We start from the raw sequence: 21308 nt of genomic DNA, 5'->3' as shown, positions 1-21308 counted from the left end.
AACTTAGCAGATTTATGTTCACAAGCTTAGCCATTGATATATGATCATATACATTTTAGATTTATATCCACAAACTTATCAATTGCATATATGATCATATACATATCAGATTAATATTCACAAGCCTCCAGTTGCATATATCATTATATACATAGCAGACTTATATTCTCAAACATATCAGTTGCATATATGATCATATACATTTTAGACTTATATTCACAAACATTTCAGTTGCATATATCATCCAAGCATATAATCAGTTGCATATATACATTTCATCCAAGCACATTTCAGACTTATATGTTTCAGACTTATATTCACAAACATATATCAGTTGCATATATACATTTCAGACTTATATGATCATATACATTTCAGAATTATATTCACAAAAAATTTAGTGATACCTTTTGTTGGTCACTCATGAAAATCCACTTTTTTTATTCTCCAATGTCATTTAACAGTATCTCCAAGAACCACCCCCAGCTGTCCTTAGTCTCTGCCTCTACTGCAGCTACGGCAATCGGAAAGTAATTGTCATTTGGATCTCTGCCAACAGCAACTAGTAGCTGCTGTCCATGGTCGCCTTCAAGTGACAACCATCCACACCAATAATAGGTCTACAACCCGCCAAGAAGCCTTTCTTGACTGCATCAAGGCACATGTACATTCTCATAAATCAGGGCTGGTGCGTAAGAGAAGGCCTATCAACCAATATACTCAGACTAGATCCTGGATTTGCCCTAAGTATCTCTGCACAGTAATCCCTTAGCTTAGCATATTGTTGGATTTCCTGCCCATGTACCTCTTCTCTTGCCTTCCTCCTTGCCCAGTAAACCTTACCAACACTGATATTGGCCATGTATTTGTCTTGGATAGTCTGAATAACTGTCGCGAGCTTCATCTCCTCCCCTCTACTGATGTTGTTGGCAATCTTCTTTGAGATCCAACTACTTGATGCAAGTCTTCCGCTATAGTTCCTTCCACATGTATGCTTTCCATTCAAAGTCTTGATCCTGAAACAGTCAGAACCCCTGATTTTACTCGCAAAACAAACCCACTTGCACTTTTCCTTTCTTCCTTTGCAAACAACTCTACACCTCACCCTATCATTTTTTCGAAACCTAATGTCCCGACCATTCAATAGGGCATGCTCCTTAACAGCCTCTTTGAATTGACTAAGTGATTTAAATTTCAGCCCCACCTGAAATTCATACTCTCTGTTCATCTCTGCCTCATTGTATTTAGGGAACCTCCTCTTTTTTATCATATCATCAGAGTCCCCCTCATAACTGTCTATGTCATCAGTCTCATATCCATTAGATATGCCCTCAACTTGCTCATCACCCTCCCTTAAACCTTCATCACCTTCAGCTGTTCCAGCTGCTGCAGTTCCCTCATCATTTAGTGGGCCAGTAAATCCCCCAAATGCATTTGATTGTGGATCATTATCCTCCACCTCAAATTCAAAGTGATCCTCATGGTCACAATCATCAGCACTATCATCAAATACCTCTTCTTCAGTAGAAGGCTCTGACTCAGCATCCACTTCAACCTCTAGCAACCCAGAACCACTGTCTTCACCTTCCTCTGGCACATAATCAGCATCACTTGAAGTGATTTCAATCCCGTTACTTTCTCTGGCTCCATCGACAACATATACCTCACAATGTTTGCATGAACTTGACACCAGTGACCTAGCCATTCTCATCGCATCCCCATCGGACTTCATCTCTCTAAGACCTGACTTCAAATCCATCCCAGGTTCCTTGTACTATACCCTGGCGAAACCCTTATACCCTAGTTGCTTTAGCTGACTGACAATCTCTTGCAATGACCATTCATCAACCTCAAAATGTAAATCCTCCCCAACCATTCCTCCTAAATACTCTAATCATTGTCCACTGTCAAGAAATTTGCCACCATGGTGGATTTCGATAGTGAAATCCGAATCACCCATAACTGCATACCAAAAAAAAAATAATAATGCCATAAATCCCTCTTGAAACATTTTCAGAAACAAAAGGAAGCTCTACTAAACAATATGACAAATTTTCCCAGGAAAAAAAAAAAGAAAAACCCTTCAACGACTGAAAGGTTGAGCGTTGTCTTACCTAGAGGCAGCACCAACACCTACGACGACGGCAGTGATACTGGAGACGCGAAACCCTCTAGCAATATTCCGGTGGAGTTGAAAGACTGCAGCTGAGCGAGTTGGCAACCAACGAATGTGAATGGGTTTTTTCTCTAAGTTTGGGAGAAGAGAACGAACAGTTTCTTAAGTGTGGGAGGGTAAAATTGTATTTCAGAAAATATGAGTGCAAAGCGAGTTAGGGATTTGACATAAAGTTACAGAATCTTTAATTCAGGAACGGAATATTCTGTTAAATCTAACTGTTTGGTCACGATAGGGACCTAATTGAAAAAAAAATACGTGTAAGGATCCAATTAAAAGAAAAAAAAGTATAGGGACCTAATTGAAAATTTTGCGAAACTATAAAGATCAATAGAGTAATTAAACCTAATCAAAATTGAGAGATCACCAAAAGATTTTGTGTAAAAAATAAAAAAAGTAAACAGAAGAAAAGACCAAAATTACGTGAACCATTTTTATAAGAATTAATAACATATATAAACCACTTGAAATAAGATCGATAACTATAAAAGTGTCTTCTACATTAGTTTTATGTCAAAATTAATAGAAATTTAAACATAGAATGAAATTATCAAATAATTTAGATAATGAATATAAAGAATATAAAAAATCTAATAATAAAAATTAGATGCCAAATTTAAAAATAGTGGTTGCGGAGGATATTCAAAAAAAATCTAATAATAAAAACCCAACAGGTCAATGATTAAATTCGCGACACTTGCGAAACAGACGAGTAAACTTACTATTCGACCAACCCAAGTTAATTGTTATTATCTTTCTTTTATTGAAGAAATAGTTGAATTAGTTAGTTATTCAATAACAAGTAAAAAAAAATAGTAGTAATAGATACTTTCTATTTGATGACAGAAAAAAAAATTTCTTTCGAATGATGGATCAATAAGAATTCACCTATCCCAATAACAAAAAAATCTGACTTGTATTAAGAGTGAAATTAGCTAAAGAAATGGGTCATAATTATTATAGAGAACCCACATGGTCAAATTCATAGTTATTCTAGGTACTATTACTTGTAACGTAGGTTTAACAGTTTTAGAACCATCAATGATTGGGAACCCGTGGATCTATTTGCAACTCCTTTGAAAATATTGTTGGAATAGTATTTTTTTTTCTGAATTTTAAATACTTTGTATAGTGCTTAATAAGTTAGTGGGCATTTTTTTAATGGTTTCGGTACCCATGGAATTATTAACAGTACTTTTTTTGGAGAATGTTAATAAATTTCAAAACCCATTCCGCCGTCCAATATCAACAACTATCTTTTTTATTGGTACTACAGTAGCCCTTTGGTTGGGTGTTGGAGCAACATTATCTATTGAGAAATTCTTAACTTTAGGTCTCTTTTAAATTAATTCACTTGTGAATTAAAATCTCATATATATTGGGTATCTAGGGAGATTTCATTTTGAAATGACTAATCCCTAAATACATCTTTAAACCTACTCTCAGTATGTAGATTTTTTCTAAATTTTTCTAAAGATAAAGATTCAAACTCCATTTTTTCATCTTTTTTTTTCTTTTTTATAAATAGACCTTTCTTTCTCTTTATTTCAGGTCGATAGCTCTTCTCAATTGAAGGATACCCTATATTGATAATACACATTCCAATTGACCGAGCCTAATTTTAATTGTTCAGTTCCGAAGCAAAGATATCCACAGGACGATTTGTCCTATTTAGATATTCATAAAAATAAAATTTGTCAAATCAAATCAAAATATTCGTTTATTTTATTTGATATGCAGTAAAATTAAATTCATATGACATGACCTAATCAAATAAATAAGAATTTGTCTTTTATTTTAAAAGCATTAATTTTTTCGAACTAATTTTCTTTTTTACATCAAACAGATATTTATGTTTGGCAAAATTTTGAGAAAAGTGTTATAATATTTAAAATTTTACTTTAGATAGAAAGATAAAAAAAAGAGGGGATAAAAAATGGCTAATTAATCAAATAAAAGAACTATTTGTTTTACAGAACAGAAGATATGTCTTTCACATGACTTGTAGCAATAAAAAAACTATATAAGTTGCATGGTCGTTCCAAAGAAATACACTTCGCGATCCAAAAAAAAATCTGAAAAACTCTTTGGAAAATGAGAAGCTTTTGGATAGCATTGAAAGCTTATTCATTAACGCAATTAATTTCTACGGAAAATTCAAAAAAAATTATATAAAAAATACAGAAAAATTGAAACCCCTGTTCTTCTTTAGATCTACTTGTTTCACTCTGATGTATCATAAAATGAATGCATTTCAATACTATTAAGTGAAATCAATAGGATGAAATCCGTATTAGACCACTTCACTTATTTTAGTGGATCTTATGAAGTTCGATCTCTGTCATTAAATTTCATCAAATACTAACAAATCTGAATAGGGACTAGTTAAGTGGATTTATATTATTTCATTCGTTATACGAAAGATTAGGTCAAAAAATTATATAATATATATAATATAATTATATATGTAAGAAAATGGACTCAATTATATTTTATGGAGTTACACAACTATCTATTGTGAAAAACTCATTTCTTATTTGTAAATTTTCAATATCCAAGTAAGCTTCCTTAAATTGATAGTGCTTTCTGGGTCATTTCAGACCTTGATATTTTTGTCCCCCTAAAAAAAGATATAAGGACTTTTTAACATACATTTACATATTAAATTAAAGGATTTACTTATTACTAATGGAATCGAACCCTATTCTTCTTTAGATCTACTTGTTTTTCTCTGATGGTATCATAAATCGAGTCAATGCATAGAAAATGAATGTCCTTTTATTGAGCATAATAATGCGAATCGAGTTTTAATGAGTTTAAATATGTAACGTTAAGCTGTTCCGCTTTTTACGGTCCGAAAAGTGCATTGTGAAACGGAATTGGTATTATTCTTTTTATTTTTTTATTTTCTTATTTTTTATTCCAAATACCTCATTATTATTATTATTATTATTATTATTATTATTATTATTATTATTATTATTATTATTATTATTATTATTATTATTATTGTGATAATACCTTGTTATATAATTGAGTTGATGTGGAAATATTATAGTGAAAGTCATATATAAAGGTGATGATTACTGATCATATTGAAGGACCAAGGCCCACATGAGTTTGACTGTTGGTCCAAAACTAGACATAGTGGGCTTTTATTGGGCCCAGCCCAATGAGTTATCTGGTTATATGAATTACACGTGTGCCTGCGTTTGATGACTTGTCTATCATGTGGGACCCAGCCCACGTGCATTAACTCTTGTGATTTTGTACCTCTATGACTATTACTATTATTTTATTATATACCGAATTCTACTACAGAAAAAATAAAATTGAAAATTGAAAATTAAAAACGTTCATGCAAAGCCAAAACTATTTTATTTCAAGTAATGGGAGAAACAATTAAGTATAATAATTCATGTAGAATACATGAATAATCATGATTGGATAATAGAGTAACAAATTTTATACTATATATTATTATATTTAAAGTAAATCTTGAAAATATTTGCACCAAAAAAAAATCTTATGAAAATTTGAAGCCAATATATATATTTTTTTTGGTGACTGAAATAAATTAAACAAAGAAAAACAAAAGAAACAAAACAAGGAACTGCTTAAATAGAGGGACAGTCCCGTTTAAGACTACTCTTAAACTCCTCCCAAGGTGAAAGAAGCTCCACATGCGAAAGTTGTAACTTCATCGCCATCTTTGCCATAGTATCTGCCACCGTATTTGCATCTCTCATAATCAAACGAAAGTCAACACGCCAATTCCAATGCATGATATCTCTTATTTTGAGCACCAGTGGATCAATAAACTCAAAACCATCTCGAGTAACAAGATTAAATGCTTCCACACAATCCGTCTCACAAATAACATCTCGTTGACCCACATCCCAAGCTAAGAGATATCCTCTCCAAATAGCAAATAATTCTCCTTGAAGAATACTATTACTCTCAATCATTCCCAAACACCCCCTTTGCCAGCTCCCATTACAATCTCTAATAACACAAGCAAAACCAACACTATCACCCGAACCAAAATAACTAGCATCACAATTAATCTTAAAAGTACCAATGGATGGGGGATTCCAAAAACCATTTAGAGTAGAGGGAAGGGACATACGTTGTAATTCAAAAATATTTCTAAGCTCCTTTTCTGAAATTAATGCCAGACAAATGACTTTTTCCGGAGGCCAAGTTTCATGGGGATTAAAGATGTCGTTATTCCTTGCTCGCCATATCCACCAAAGTCCCGAAAAGAACTTGAACGGGCGCTCTCTGCTATGATACAAGAACCAGTTCTTCAAATCCAAAGGATGACAAGGAATATATTGATCAATATGATATACTTGTCATTAATAAATAATTATTTATTTTCATTCTTATGATGCTAATATTTGAACTTGTTACGTCCTTAAAAAATTGGTATGATAAGTTACAAGCTAAATAAAATTTGTTTTTATTTTTGAAGATTTTTTCTGCTTAAAAGTAGCTATCATGCCTTTTATTTTTGGAGCAACAAGCATTCTTTGATATCCTTGTCTTAATAGAAATTGAAGTAAAAAAGAAAAAGAAAGAAGAGATAAGATGTTTGTGGTTGAAGTGTGTGACTATGTACCCTACATGCCGGATCAAACTTCAACGGTTGTATGCTAAAGTTTGAACTTTGATCACTTCCAATATTATTATTGTATCAAAAAAGATTGTCTTCATTGAACACTAAGATTGATAGATAGCTATGAAAAAACACCATTTTCTTTAGACACAACAAAGCAAAACAAAAATAATTGAGTGCACTAATTCATGTAACCATGATGCTGTCCATGCCTTCATTCAAATTGGTCTTAGATATCTAAGGAAAATTTGTGAGGGATTATGATGCCACATTGCCACTATAAGAAATATCATCATGAGACATTATTTGATCATAAAATAAGTTACGATAACGATTTTTGTTAACATTGTAAGTATGAAGAGTAGTGTATAAAATTAGTCCCACATTAAAAAAAATAAAAAAAATGAGTAATTTATAAGATGAGAGATTCCTTAATTAATTATCTTAAGGTTTTCAGTTAGATGTGGTATTTTTTCATAGGTATTAAAAAAAAAAAGCATAAAAAAAGATATTAGGGAAGAAAAAAGTTCCTAAAATGTTCACCATGTCAAGTTATTTTTAATTTTGTTAACCTAACAATATATAATTATATATTTAATCTATACAAAGCTAATTTATACATTGATTCCATAATAAAAAAAAAGTTGACTATTTTTTATCCATGGAAATAAACTACTGTATGTTCTTGATAGCAAGGACATAAATACATACATAATTTTATATAAAATTATTTTACATTGACACTGAATACAAATTAAATCCAGAAATAAAGAAATGAACAAAATGAACATAATGAAATTGATGATTATTTTCCATGGAATAATAATCAACAAGTTCAAATAATACCCAGCTTTTCTTTGATGGGAATTATTAATAAATTAATTAAGGACATAATTTTGATTCATTATCAAATTAAACAGATACAGAAACATGGAAGACAACATATTTATCTAAAACATTAGGATGTCTTCGTCATCATCACTGCCAATTATTTGCATTTGAAGTAACTAGAAACCTTTTGGAACCAACCCCAATGCCTTCTGAATGTCCATCTGTCAAGTAAGAAAAACAACTTATGTAAATTATTTTCACATGGTAATTTGCATATATAATACATGATTTTGTTAGTACAAAATTTCATCTAATCATAAGCTTTTTCATATAGATTTTTTGATATTGTATCAAATACTTTGGTTAATATATAGTCATTTGTAATTAAGTTTAGTAAAGTTTTTAACTTCATAAAAAAAAAAAAAACTCCTACAATATTACCATGTAATCATATGTAAACATACATCTATATACTATATAGTTAAGTGTATGCATATTTTTCCATAAATATGCTAACAAATGTCAATATTCAGTTCTAATATATAAGATAACAAAATATATATATATTTATATAAAAAATCAGCCACTAAATCAGTTATTATGTATTTATATATAAATATATTTAATATATATTTTATATCTTAATATATAATTTATACGAATAATTGATTTAGTTGTCAATATTTTGTATATAGGAAGCAGGATTGATATAATAATATAATATAATATAATATAAGATAATGAGAGGAAATATATATACTTCAAGGGCAAGTGGTGGGGTGGTAGGGCTATAACGCCTGAGAACTTGGCCATCTTCATCAACTAAGAACTTTGTGAAATTCCATTTAATTCTTGATGATCCCATGCTTCCTGTTTTCTGTGATTTCAAGAATTTATATATTGGTTCTGTCTCTGCTCCATTCACACGCACCTACACATACATATAATTAATTCAATTCTTAATCAACAGGCTTATTGTTATAAGATTAATTATATTGTATTATTAAGGCTATTATGTTACATACCTTGCCTAAAATGGGAAAAGTAGCCTTATATCTTTCACAAGCAAAGGCTTCAGCTTCCTGGCTGGTTCCAGGCTCTTTATTCAAAAATTGATTGCATGGAAATGCCAATATCTCAAAACCTAACACATTATTTATTTAACAAATTTCATCAATCATTTTTCTCTCTTTTTTTACTACACTAATTAATAATATAATTTGGTTGAAAAATGAATTATTGGTAACATATATACCTTTGTCCTTGTATCTACTATGAAGCTGAGTTAACTGGGTATAATTTGCATTACCCAATGCACTGTTTAAAAAAAATGAAACGAGTTAACTGCAAATAATAATAATAATGATAATAATAACAACAAATTTGTTATAAGGAAAAGAGAATAACCATTTTGATGCAACATTAACTATAAGAAGAACTTTTCCTTTGAAGACCTTCAGGTTCATTTCTCTGCCCTTGGAATCCTGTGTGAAACAACACAAATATTAACTCTCTTAACAAATTTCCCACATAATTTTTTTATTGCAATTTCTAATTTCTAATTAATATAATTATTAGCAATTATAACAATGATAAAAGGGCATGTTAACATGCAAAATAATGATAATCCCATTATTTCAACTGAGACATTGAAATTAAAAACATTATACTATAACAACCTTCACTGTGAATTCATGGATTGATCTTGCTGTGACTTGTTGTGATTGAGAACCACCCATTATTTCTCTTGACCTTTTTCTTCAAGATGCAAATAACAATTTTCCTCAGCCTTGATTTCAATGCCAAAACTTTGTTCTTTCTCTTATTTATTTATTTATTTAATCTCAACTCTTCAATGTGATTCAATGATTTGGCTGCACAGCTTTTGAATCTGTTTGATTAAACTAATAAAACCAAACAACTATCCAATTTTTTTTTTTTTTTGGTTCTTAGTGTAATCGTTTTCTTACACGATTACAACTAAGATGTTTCTTCGTTATTGAAAGCATGTTTGTTTAAGTAATTTTCCTTGTTAAGTCACACCCTGGAATCATAACGTGGTTCTCTTGACCTTTTTAATTTTAGCTTTTTTATTGTTAAATTTTGTTAAGAATTCTAAAAAAATCTATTTATTGATTTTAACGTGTTTCTATTTATGTTATGTGCTGATTAGTGACTATTATAGGCAAACAACGTGTGCAATTAACCAATTTATAGAAGCATAGATGAAGAGGATGTAAATTACTCAACTAAAAAAAGAAAAGAAATGTATAGGAAAAATAGGAGACTGAAGTAATTGCAACAATTCTTGTGATTAGTTAAATTTTTTTTAAATAATTAATTTATGTTTGGAGCATTAACTTGAAATAATCAATTTTGTATGACTTGTATGAAAATGTTGCTTTTGTATAATAAATTACTAGAAAGGTCTAAAACGGTTTATTACTTTATTTATATTATTTAATACATAAGATAGTTGGCATTGATAAAAGTACCATAATATAACATTTCTTTTTCCATTATCAAGACCATTATTTTGCTTATATATAACATCATTGTTGGTTCTTTACACCCCCTTCAGGTAGCTGAACTAAAATATCTTCAAAAAGTTGTTTATAATCATAAACTTTTGTACTATCTAAATTAGAAATTACATTACATTGGAAAACATAGCACTTTTAACCGTCTCATTCTTCTTCTAACCATCACACGTTTTCTTGAACATGATAAAATATGACAAAGAAGGTACCCTTGATTATTATTGACAATGGCACTAAACATTCAAGTTAATAGATTTCCATCATGTAACATAAACAATATCGTTTTCATGGACAACGCGTTTTAATACAAGGGGGCCCAACGATAAAAGAGTTGGCTGCCAGTAACACAATCCATAAAGCATGAAGGTTTTATTTATGACCACCAAACAAAACATTTGCAACCAAACAATAAATACAAGTCTATAATTGAGTTGCCACGCGAAGCTTATCTTTTCTTAATCATGCAGAGAGAACCATTTCAAGGAACATCACAAGAAAATTATATTATAGATATAGATATTGATCTAACTTCTATAAGGGCTCCCATTAAATAAATTATAGAACTTTTGGGGCTAAAAAATTTGGGACTTTGACAACCTAAGTAGGTACAAACCCTCCAACAACTCTACAGTGACTGTTCCTGCCCTGCTATCTCTGCAGAAGAGGCTAAAATACATATATATACAAATCTAAGTTGGATCATTCACATATACATTGCAAATTCTGCTGAGAGTTCAAGGGAATATTGCATGTACAGAATGATGGGGGAAATAAACAAAGCCATAGCTAAGGCCAAAAAGTAGGTCACACCTTAAATTAAAAGGCAGTGAAATTTTAATCACAAGAAGGAAGGACAATTTGTGGATGACCATGTAAGTATACCGGATGGGGTTGATTTCTTGGTGACTTCAGATTACCTCGGCTGCCAAAAGCCTGGACCTGAAACAAAAATAATTAAATACATTTAGGCCTTAATATGTTAAATGAAACAGTAAATTGGGGTGAATTGAATAAAAAACAATTTCTTGTAGCAAAATATTCGAACAAGGACAGTGAACACACCTCTGTTTGTCACTGGAATAGCGTCCTCAAAGGGTGGTTTATAAGCCATGGAGTTCCTATGATTTATTGACCGGGGAGGAAATCTCCACCCATGGCCGGGTATTCTACTTGATTCACATGGATGACAACCGTACGGGGGAGGCGCCCCCTTGTCATGATAAGAAGGACCTATACAAGAAATTCAATTAATTTGACGGTAGAAGGCCGTGGCACATAGCCAGAAATCATGATAAATAAACAAACAATATCACCAAAATACTATCATTTATCGCAGTCTTTACCAGAATAAGGTGGAGGAACATCCCATCCCTCTCGGTAATCATATGGAGGTTGTTTCATTCTCTCATGATTATTATATAAGTTATCCCTCTCCATGTTCTGCATGAAGTGTGATCTATTAGAATATGCAGAGGGTGGTGGAAAATCCCTTTGGTGGTGGTGCTTCACATGCTGCTCGCCATGCACGAAAGAGAACTGATTGGATGGAACATGTTGTGGAGGCCTAATAGAGTATCCGTTGTGCATATTGTCTGAATGTCGAAAATTGTCAGGGGGTGGTACAGGATAACTGTTGAAGGAGCAATTAGAATCTGACATTGGTATTTCTCTACAATCAGAGACTTGATATTGCATTGCATCACTTATAGGCTGTCTACACCTTGGTGCAGCCAATGGCTGAGCCATAGAGTGGGGTGCGTTGTCTTTCTGCATCTGCATCTGCATATGAGCCAAAGTGCAAAAGGAAAATGTATACGAATTAGTTATTACTTCATGTGGCCCATAAATAAGATGGTACAATTCCATGTATAAAATGTAAAATATACCTGCGAATCTGCATACACTTTTGAATTCACTACTGTTCCATATGGATCTAAGGTAGATGAGACAGGATGTAGCATTGGAGGTGGCGGTGGCGGTAGTGGGGGTGGGGGTGGGGGAGGAGTGGATGGTGGTGGGGGTGGGAGAGACGGAGGCACATCCTGAGCTGGGGCAAAGGACGTGAGAGGATTCTCAAACTGAGTGGTATTTCCTGCTACCACACTACAAAATGAATTCATTTCAACATCACAAGACGGTGCCACATCTTCCATTTCAAGCTCACCATCAACATCTTCCAGGATATGCCTGTGTTTTTCAGCTGTAGAAGTCATTTCCTGTACTTCAGAATTATGCTCTGGTGTGACAGCCTCGAAGTTCCCTCCATCAGAATCACTCCCTTCATTTTCCTCCTCATCTTTAAGCATGCGAGGCATGCAGAATCCAGGTAGCTGAAAACTTGAGTTGCTACAAGATCAAATGGAAATTTAAGTAAATATACTCTTGAGTCCTCACAAGTATGCTAAAACAATAAAGTCAAACATTTTTATGCTAAACAAATTCAAACCTTCCATATTCGTCAACAAGCATACCCTCCATGTCTCTAATAGGGTCATCTAGGGCCCTCTCTGTTCTCAATGATCGTCGAGAGAATAGACCAGCAGGAGCTGAACTGCTATATGAGTCCAGTTCACGTATATGATGGCGAATAACAGACACAGGTAGGATTCTTCTCTCTAACCACACCTTTAAAACCTACACAAAGTCACAACTATGGTTAATAGAAAAGGGATGACCTCAAAACATGTAATATTAGAGCATATAAAGAGACTCCAATGCCTTGCCTTAAGACACTGTCTGCGATTCTCTTGTGCACTATTTCCAGGAGGAGCAGCAGCAGACAAAAGCCGTGCGAGGACTGCTTGGATAGCTGATGGATATACTCCACAAACATCACCTGCAAAATCAGACATAAGACATAATAAGTTAATAACTAAATATCAACTACATGGTTTCATCAGTTTCTTCCTTCTGAAACTTGGGAAAACTCAGAGCAATAAACAATGCACCTTTCAATCCTCGAGAAAATTGTGCAATAGAGTCAACAAGAAAAAACAAATCCACCCTCCTATGCAGGCTTGATTCAGTTTCTAGATTGTGGGCAAGAATCTCCATAACCTGGAATACACCCAGAAGAATTACATCAACACAATAAAAGTGGCAGCTTCTTGGTTAAGCTTTCAACCTATTTTGCGCATTATATATCATGCTCTTTGCTCTCTCATTTCTACCTAAAATTTCCAAAAGTCAAACGTAGAAACAGTCACAACCAAAATCTCTCTCATCCTTCGACCCATCCTGCATCTCTTCATTAAGTTTTAAGAGATGGCACAAAGTAATCAAAGACCATACTGAAGAACAAGGACATATGAAACAATGAACAATGAAGTTGATCCACCTATCCATACTTTCAGTATTCACACTGAAATCCCATCTTTGCCCAACTGCTAAAGCCAATACATCAAGGAAGTACTTCAACTACAGGAGAGGGAACAGAAAATATTATTAGTAGCCACTTAATCTAGATTTGTTTCCCGCTAACTGAAACAATAAGTTGTGCTAATTATCCATGTTCTTCACATCAATATCCCTTTTTACCTAATAGCTGAAGCCATTTCATACACCCTATCTAATTATCCATACATCTGTTTTTGGATAAGTGAACTTCTCCAACTCTTGTGTGCACTAAAATATTGAGATATTGGAAAGCTTTGCATTGTACATGTTCCATTAAAATTTTGTTTGTTCTTATTAAAGAGGATGCATTGTCCTCCCAGGTTTTCATATTATTCCTCTGTATAAAATCTTTTATCCAAAAACAAAAAGGGAAGCTGCATTTTTCTTTGGTTCAGGCATATGCATCTGATAGTTCAGATTACACAAACTCATTGGTCCAATAGAAACAAATGCAATGGCTAAATGGATGCAAATAAAATAGCAAGGTTAAATGGAAGACTAATATATATAGACTGAGAGGATAGAGTAACTGGCACTTCAAAAGTAAAATTAATCAACATAAAGTATTCACAACCTAATGATAACATTTTCAGGAGTAACAAAAAATATTACCTTATCTGCAATGCCAAACTTTGCACAGTCAATCGCTATGCGTGTAGCTCGACCAATACTGTCCTTTGTCCTTGTCAATGTCCCAAGGGTTGCTTCAAAGTACAACAAAGCAGCACGTCCTGCTTCAGTTGGCTTTCCCATAGAACTTGATTCTTGAGTTGCCACAAACCCATCTTTATCTACACCTATATGACTAGATATTGTTTGCTTCTGATGTAAATGTACATCTGGACTACAGCTTCCATTGTGAAGAATATTACTACTGTCTGATGTAGAAACATTGCATACTGACATATTTGGAGGTGATCCAGGTGGAATGCAATCACCCCCGTCAGTCAATGATGGGCTCAAATGTATGTCCAAAATAACCTTTTCACCCAAACAGCCATCAGATGTTGAAACAGAATTCATGTCCTCTTCTGCTCCTTTACAAGTTATCTCATTCGCAGCCTCACTCCTGAAATTAAAGGATAGACATCAAGTAAAATTGGGAGAAATGAAGCATCCATGGTTCATTCAAGAACCCCAACAAGTACTTGCAATGCATGATCTAAGTGAGGAAAACACAAGTTTCTTTTACTATATTCTGCGACAGTATCATAGCACTGAAGTTCAAAGCCAAAACTTTTAGTTACTATTAAGGCTACTGAAAATTTCCTCATTTCTACTCCATTTTTTGTTTGACAATACAGAAAAGAACTATAAAAAACCACGACGACGCTTACATATCATTTGATTTGTTGCAGTGAACAACTGCTGTCTTCAAGCACCCTTTATCCTCACAAACAGCGACCTCATTCTGCTGAAGCACTTCAACATTGCCTTCAGGTAAAGGAATACTTTTTTCATTGGAACATGCCATGGGATCAAGACTCAACCCATTATGTTCTGATCCATCAGAAGCATTATTTGGGTGACTTGACGTTTGGGTTTTGTCTTCATTTGGTGGTAATGATAAATTTGACGAGTCACAGTTGCTGCCAACTTCAAGATATTTTGAATCAAGATTAGGAGAAGTTTCCCTTTTGGATTCTGTTTCAGCAGTGTGGCAAACCACATAATTATTTGTATCATCAACAACTTGATATGAAGCAGGTGTATTGCCATCAGTCCCAGATTCATGTTGCCTGAACTTGGTCAACATCTTATCCACTTGTAATGATGCTTTATTCTCTGTTGAAATCAACGGATTTGAACTGGTTGAGATGCCATGCACATTAATTTCGGAAGAACCAATGCCACAACTATCCAAAGCTTTCAATCCTACATCATTATCTTCATGATTATTACTGGCGATACACGGAAACCTCTCAATAGAAGATACGCATGTAACACTAGATGTTATTATGGAAGATGACACTTCCATATGAGTTTGACCTTCAGCAACATTAGCTGACATGGCTTCTAAAGCCCGATGAAGGCGTTTCGATGGAGGTAAAGCAGCCTCACCATCCACAGAACACAGTGATTCTTCCTTCTTAGGATTACAAATCTGAGTCTCAAAACATGTAACTAATACTTTTGAAGGAGAAACATTATCCATAGCTCCATTTAATACAGATGAGTCTCCATCGGCAGGACTGTTCTCCCAATTTGAAGATGTGACCATCTGCTGTTGTGAATTAATATCTTCTTTACAGGTTTTTTCTTGAGCTCGAATAATGTTGCTGAATTCTACCTCTGTAGATGATAAGTTACTCATTCTCACTCTAGCTCGTTTCAAAAGGGGCAAGTGTTCATCTCCATCTTGCTCAATGCATTTCTCTTCTGAATTTCCACAAATATTTTGTGAAATTTGACTGGAATTCTGCACACTGCCAGCATTCTCCTCTACTCTACTGATCGGCTTGGCAGTATCATTGGTTTCCCTTTTCCTATTTGGTTTTCTTTTCTTCTTGTTAACTGCAGCCTTTGTATCAACATGTTCTTTGCTCAACCCAACTTCTGAGTATTCAGTAGCCTCAGATTTTTCATGTTTAAAATTTGATTCTATTGTACTGCCCTCATTCAGACTAAATGTCTCAGAATCAATTGTGAGGATTTCAGAATCATCATCCATGCTATCATTTGAGACTCGAGCAGATGAACCAAAATCATCACAGCTTGAAAGATCAGGTGATTTCCTGCTACATTTATTCCTTCTTGTGGGTGCACTCAGATCTGCATCAGCTGATAGATCATCAGCATGCTTTCCACCATCACTGCCATGCATTGCAGAGTTTTGAACCCGTGACAAGCTTCTGGACTTTCGTAAAGGTGCAAGACTTTGAGCTCCATTGCCCTGACAGTGCAAGTTGCCAGAAGATCTTTTTCGAGAGGAATAAGTAACAGTCTTTGATGATTTTCCAGCAACGGTATTATCAGTAGGATCCTCCAAGGATGCCACATTGCCACGAGACCCATCCTCCAATGCTGCAGCTGAATCATTCTCAGTGGCACAAGCCAGCTCATGTCTGTTGGTGACAGAATTTGATGATTTCATTGATAAATTAATAGCCAACTCAGGAGCATCTGTCTGATCCCTGGTGGACGAGTCATTCTGATCCTTGGCAGATGAATCAAGTGAATTTGAAACATTTGCATTAGCAAATTCAACATCAGACCTAGCTTCATCAAGTTGAGCCTCTTTCTTCAACCTATCATAAATATCAACAATCTCTCGTACAGCATGAACAAAGTCAGCACCCTTTCCGTGACGTTTGAGAATAAGAGACTGTTTTTTCTCCTCTGTAAATGGCTCGACATCAGCTGGATTGCAGAAAGCTCTATACAACAAAAGCCAATTCAAAACCTATACAACTTGCAAGTTGCAGTTACAGATATGTTTTTTGTACACATACATAAACACACAAGACTGAAAATTTGCATAATAAAAATATCATAACATAATAAAGAAGAGAGTAAACACTAAACAATAAGGTAGATTGCAATTTTAACAGCCTTAGGGGAGTTGTCAATAAGCAGATTTATGCAAGGAGAAAGAAAAAAAGGAACGGGCTTAGTGATACTAGCTGAGGAGAATGATATTAGTAAGTGAGCACATGCAGTTTAGACAGCAAATATTGTTACAAGAATTGGGGATACACATATTAGTAAAAGGGGACAAGGAAGAAGGTCAATTTGCAAGTGCAAGAGAAGTTTCAAGGAGGTTCTGGATTTATATACACCTTGATTATCAGAAAAGGCCCTATCTATTTTAGGCAATTGCATTATCCTCATTATGACTTGTCTCTCAAGTATATCCTTCCACTTGTTATCTATAACCACATTGATTATCAGAAAACGTCCTCCTTTTAGGCAATTGCATTACCCTCATTAGGACTTGTCTCTCAAGTATATCATTCCACTTCTTATCTATGTACAGTATACCACTAGGGATTGCCTATGATATGAAGGACAGACACACCACCTGCCTAACACAAATTGAACATGGATTGCTTGTTATACATACATCCAAAGACACACACATAAGAAAACTTTCTCCCTGCTTAGACATCCAACACAACTGGACACATCTCAAATTCAACATGGACAAGCCCAGAACACCACCAAGCACAAATAATGATATAATGCTACGCGTAGTCAGTATGAAAGGAGTTTTCTAAGAGACACAAAAGAACACGTAAATGTTATGACCAAAAGTCAACCAACTGAAAACTACTAATTAATGCCATCACCAAGTGGAAAACAAATACTAAAAAGGCATAGTAGTTATCACGCACAATGCCAGCATCCATGCCACCATGGCTCTTATCAGCCATGGCTCCATCATTGCGTCAAATATTCTATTGGCAATAATCGCAACTAAAATTGCGGCAAGGATTGGGGTATCTTCTGCACTAGTGTCCGCTGCACAGTGATGTGTCATGCCACACCATCTTGCATTGTCACCACATCCACCATAAGGGGTTGCCACGATAAAGTGTACATGTGTAATATATAGTATGGGTATGAGAGAGAGGTGGCATGAGAAAGTGTATTGGGGAGAAAAGTGAGGCACAATACCAAGGTCAGTTACCTATTTATTTATTTATTTTTTAATATTAAAACAGAAACCTAAGTGATACAACTATTTGAAATTTTTTAATTTCCATGAAAGTGTATGCTTAGTGGGCAAATGTGCTTAAAATAGGAAAAGTTACCACTAAAATAATTATAGAGATTATTTTGAATTTGTGAATATTTTTATGTATGTTATAATATTTTATTGCAAAGTAATTACCTATCTTTATGGCAATCCTGGCACCACACATCCCACTAGCCCCCTTTTCCAGGTGGGCACATTACACATTACACATTGACGATGTGTGATGGACTACCATGGCCATCACCCATATTCAAGAAGCCATAGATGAGTAGTGAGTATGAGCTTGAAACTACGTAATCAACAATTATGGGATGACACAACAAGCCTTGCCATTATATGTTTCTACATTTAATCCATATAAGTAAACCAGCAAGCGATAAGATAAAATGGATATTAAAATAATCACACATGCACATAAATATCATATAATCCTAGTGACCTTTACAACTATAAACACACTTGTAACCAGAACCATGTGTCAAAGTTAAACTACCTACAAATTTTATAACCACTACTAACCCAAACTGCATACCACCAAACTAGCTGAATGAAAGCATGTCTCCAAACCAACCACACAAGAAGGGAAATCAACTTGTCATGTGAGCTTCATAATATTCATGCATGCATAAGCTCTTAGAATGCTTGAAAATAAGGGGCATTAATTAATTAACACTGCGACCTAGCAACTTTGTTGACAATAACAAATCACTGAGGCATGAAAAAGAAGACCACACTCGATTCTTACTAGTTAGTGTCTTATCGAGAAGCCATCACAAGATTATGGACATCATAAATGTGTGTAAACCAAAACTTCAAGTTGCCTGGTAATGAAAGTTGAGCATGTATATCTGGTTTGATTCCTAAAGTTATACAACCCGCACCAATTGGCATATTAGCAGCAGTGTTAAGAAATCAAATAAACATGGGTCCGAGTACTTACATTTGTTGGGTTCCAAAGAAGTAAACAAGTACTTTCTTGCAATCAGCATTGTAACCCCACTTCTCTGGCTCACTCACCTGCCACCGACAAAGAACTCAATAAGTAAAATGAAACACACATTACATTGAATAAGGAGAAATAGACTTAAACAAATAAATATTAATGGAACTCGAAGAGTTAGCAAATTCTTTATTTTGTGTACCCAAAACCCCACTTTTCTCTTTCTTACTATACTAATTATTCCTGTTCTTTTACCCGGGGATGAAGCAGAAGTTGGGACAGTCAAGACTACGGTTGTTTCTGCCCATGGTTTATAGTTTCTACCATTCTCAATCGCCATTATTTTCCAAAAAGAAGGCAGTGCTCCCGGAAGTAATAAACAAACTAATTAACAACAACAGTGAAGCTTTTTCCAACTAAACAAGGTCAGCTACATTGATCAAACACTTATTCTTAGAAAACTGTTCATTCTTCCTATGACACAAAAGATGGGACAAACCAAAGGTACCTGGTTCAGCATATGCCATATGCTTTCTGGTTTCAACAATTCTCATTGCCATCACTCACTTAAAAAGGAGGTAGCCTCTCCATAGAAAGTAATAAATCAGCTAATTAAAAACAATAAGGCCAGCTACATGGATCAAACACCGACACTCAAAACATTCATTAATCAAAACAATCAAGAACACAATTTAAGATTTTAAAAGCATAAGGATCCCATTTGAGTTGTGCAGTAAATAATGAAATCCAGTTACAATAAGGCAAGTTTAAGCTAAAATCATGGCCACAAATGAACTTTTTCCAGCTGGAATCCAACCCCAAAGTCCAACTCTGAAACACCCCCCCCCCCAAAAAAAAAAAAAAACAAAAATTAATAAAAAAATCCAAACCCCCCAAGAGAAAGTTCAGCATCACGCAATCCAATGACAGCTTCAACATAAAATTCAATTAAATAAAAAATATTGACAAAAAAATCGGGAAAAAAAAGGAAATGAGATAGATACACACCGTGGCAGGCCACGCAGGGAAGCCTTTAACCTTTGCGAGGACGAGATCGCCCACCTTCCATTGGCGGCGAGCGGCGGCGGCGGCGGACGCCTTGCTAACTCCCTTTCTCCGGCTGGGAGCCATTTCCAACAGAAGCCGGCGGTGTCAAATGAGTGAATTTCGGATGCGAATCGAATGAGGAATTTGGTGGAGAATGAAAGAAGGCACTGTTGAAGATTCAACGGAAGAATTGAAAGGCATTGAAACGGAAAAATTGAAGAGAAAAGAGTGTGTTGTGTGCTGTGCGGAGAAAGCAGAAGAAGAAACCCTAATTAGGAGAGAGAAAGCGGAGAGAGTTAGAAGAGAGATTTTTTGGAACACAACACAGTCACACACACAAGTGGTTTCGTTTTTTTTTACAACTTTTGCAGAGAGAGAGAGAGAGAGAGAGAGAGAGAGAGAAGAGAAAGTTAGTTAGGTGAGATGAGGTGGAAGCTAAGATGCGCACGGACACAGTTATGGGCTCTCATCAAAACTCTCGGTGAAGTTGGCTAACGTGCGCCCAGTGCTCTTTTTCAAAATTCAAACCCCTTTTTCATTTATAAAAAACGTTTCGCTAACTTATGCATCTAATAATATAGGTTAAATATATCATAAAAAAATATTTTATATGAATTATTATAAAAATTAATTTTTTTTCGTTTTTAATATATTGAATATATAAAAAAAATTAACAATTTTTTATTATTATACTTTAAAATGTGTTTTTAAAATACAAAGTAATTAATCTTATAAAAAATAATAAATAATACTCACTAAATTAATTATTCGTATATAATATATAATAAAATATAAATTAAAATAATAAAATAATATATTTATATATAAATAAATAATAATTAATTTTTTAATATGTATATAACATATTTATAAATAAATATATATTTTTTAAATATCTTAGAAGATTTATAATTTTAATAAAAAAAATTAACTAATTAATAATTATTAAGCAATTTACTTTATAATTTATAGTTTAAATTCGAGATACTCGTAGTTAGTTTTTATTCTTTCTCCAGAAAAAATAACATTACCCTAAAGGAATCTTTTTAAAGAAAAAG

General features: G+C 34.0%; 2 protein-coding genes across 4 annotated transcripts; both read right to left on the bottom strand.

Annotated features, from left to right (window-relative positions):
• Nucleotides 1–7488: 7488 nt before the first annotated feature.
• On the bottom strand, nucleotides 7489–9610 carry LOC107626047 (putative glutathione peroxidase 5). The gene is made up of 6 exons (XM_016328825.3): nucleotides 9308–9610; nucleotides 9036–9112; nucleotides 8884–8945; nucleotides 8654–8772; nucleotides 8389–8559; nucleotides 7489–7849 (listed from the first exon to the last, which is right to left on the bottom strand). The coding sequence occupies exons 1-6, from the start codon at nucleotides 9365–9367 to the stop codon at nucleotides 7805–7807; spliced, it is 534 nt and encodes a 177-aa protein (XP_016184311.1). The 5' UTR covers nucleotides 9368–9610; the 3' UTR covers nucleotides 7489–7804.
• Nucleotides 9611–10644: 1034 nt separating this feature from the next.
• On the bottom strand, nucleotides 10645–20754 carry LOC107626046 (protein HUA2-LIKE 3). Of its 3 annotated transcripts, none has more exons than XM_016328824.3 (11): nucleotides 20212–20754; nucleotides 19204–19280; nucleotides 14902–16941; nucleotides 14177–14633; nucleotides 13117–13225; nucleotides 12892–13004; nucleotides 12615–12802; nucleotides 12055–12514; nucleotides 11512–11947; nucleotides 11231–11398; nucleotides 10645–11107 (listed from the first exon to the last, which is right to left on the bottom strand). In XM_016328824.3, the coding sequence occupies exons 1-11, from the start codon at nucleotides 20332–20334 to the stop codon at nucleotides 11082–11084; spliced, it is 4197 nt and encodes a 1398-aa protein (XP_016184310.2). In that variant the 5' UTR covers nucleotides 20335–20754; the 3' UTR covers nucleotides 10645–11081. The 3 variants fall into 3 exon arrangements, with proteins under 3 accessions (XP_016184310.2, XP_088360142.1, XP_088360141.1); XM_088504016.1 differs by having other exon boundaries at nucleotides 14902–16903; nucleotides 20212–20680; XM_088504015.1 differs by having other exon boundaries at nucleotides 14902–19123; nucleotides 20212–20526.
• Nucleotides 20755–21308: the final 554 nt, after the last annotated feature.

This window comes from Arachis ipaensis, chromosome B2, assembly GCF_059453495.1.
Source record: "Arachis ipaensis isolate K30076 ecotype BB chromosome B2, ASM5945349v1, whole genome shotgun sequence".
NCBI lineage: Eukaryota > Viridiplantae > Streptophyta > Magnoliopsida > Fabales > Fabaceae > Arachis > Arachis ipaensis.
Note: the sequence above shows the minus strand (reverse complement) of the source record. Positions and strands in the feature narration are given on the sequence as shown.

What these genes read in the sequence shown, in the direction of transcription:
- LOC107626047 (XM_016328825.3), bottom strand. Translation starts at nt 9,367, where the DNA reads ATGGGTGGTTCTCAATCACAACAAGTCACAGCAAGATCAATCCATGAA. An exon ending in GTTAATGTTGCATCAAAATG is followed by an intron (nt 8,946 to 9,035) that starts GTTATTCTCTTT and finishes TTTTTTAAACAG; the next exon opens with TGCATTGGGTAATGCAAATT. An exon ending in TAGTAGATACAAGGACAAAG is followed by an intron (nt 8,773 to 8,883) that starts GTATATATGTTA and finishes ATAATGTGTTAG; the next exon opens with GTTTTGAGATATTGGCATTT.
- LOC107626046 (XM_016328824.3), bottom strand. Translation starts at nt 20,334, where the DNA reads ATGGCTCCCAGCCGGAGAAAGGGAGTTAGCAAGGCGTCCGCCGCCGCC. An exon ending in CTTGTTGACGAATATGGAAG is followed by an intron (nt 12,515 to 12,614) that starts GTTTGAATTTGT and finishes TTGATCTTGTAG; the next exon opens with CAACTCAAGTTTTCAGCTAC. An exon ending in AAGTGTATGCAGATTCGCAG is followed by an intron (nt 11,948 to 12,054) that starts GTATATTTTACA and finishes GCTCATATGCAG; the next exon opens with ATGCAGATGCAGAAAGACAA.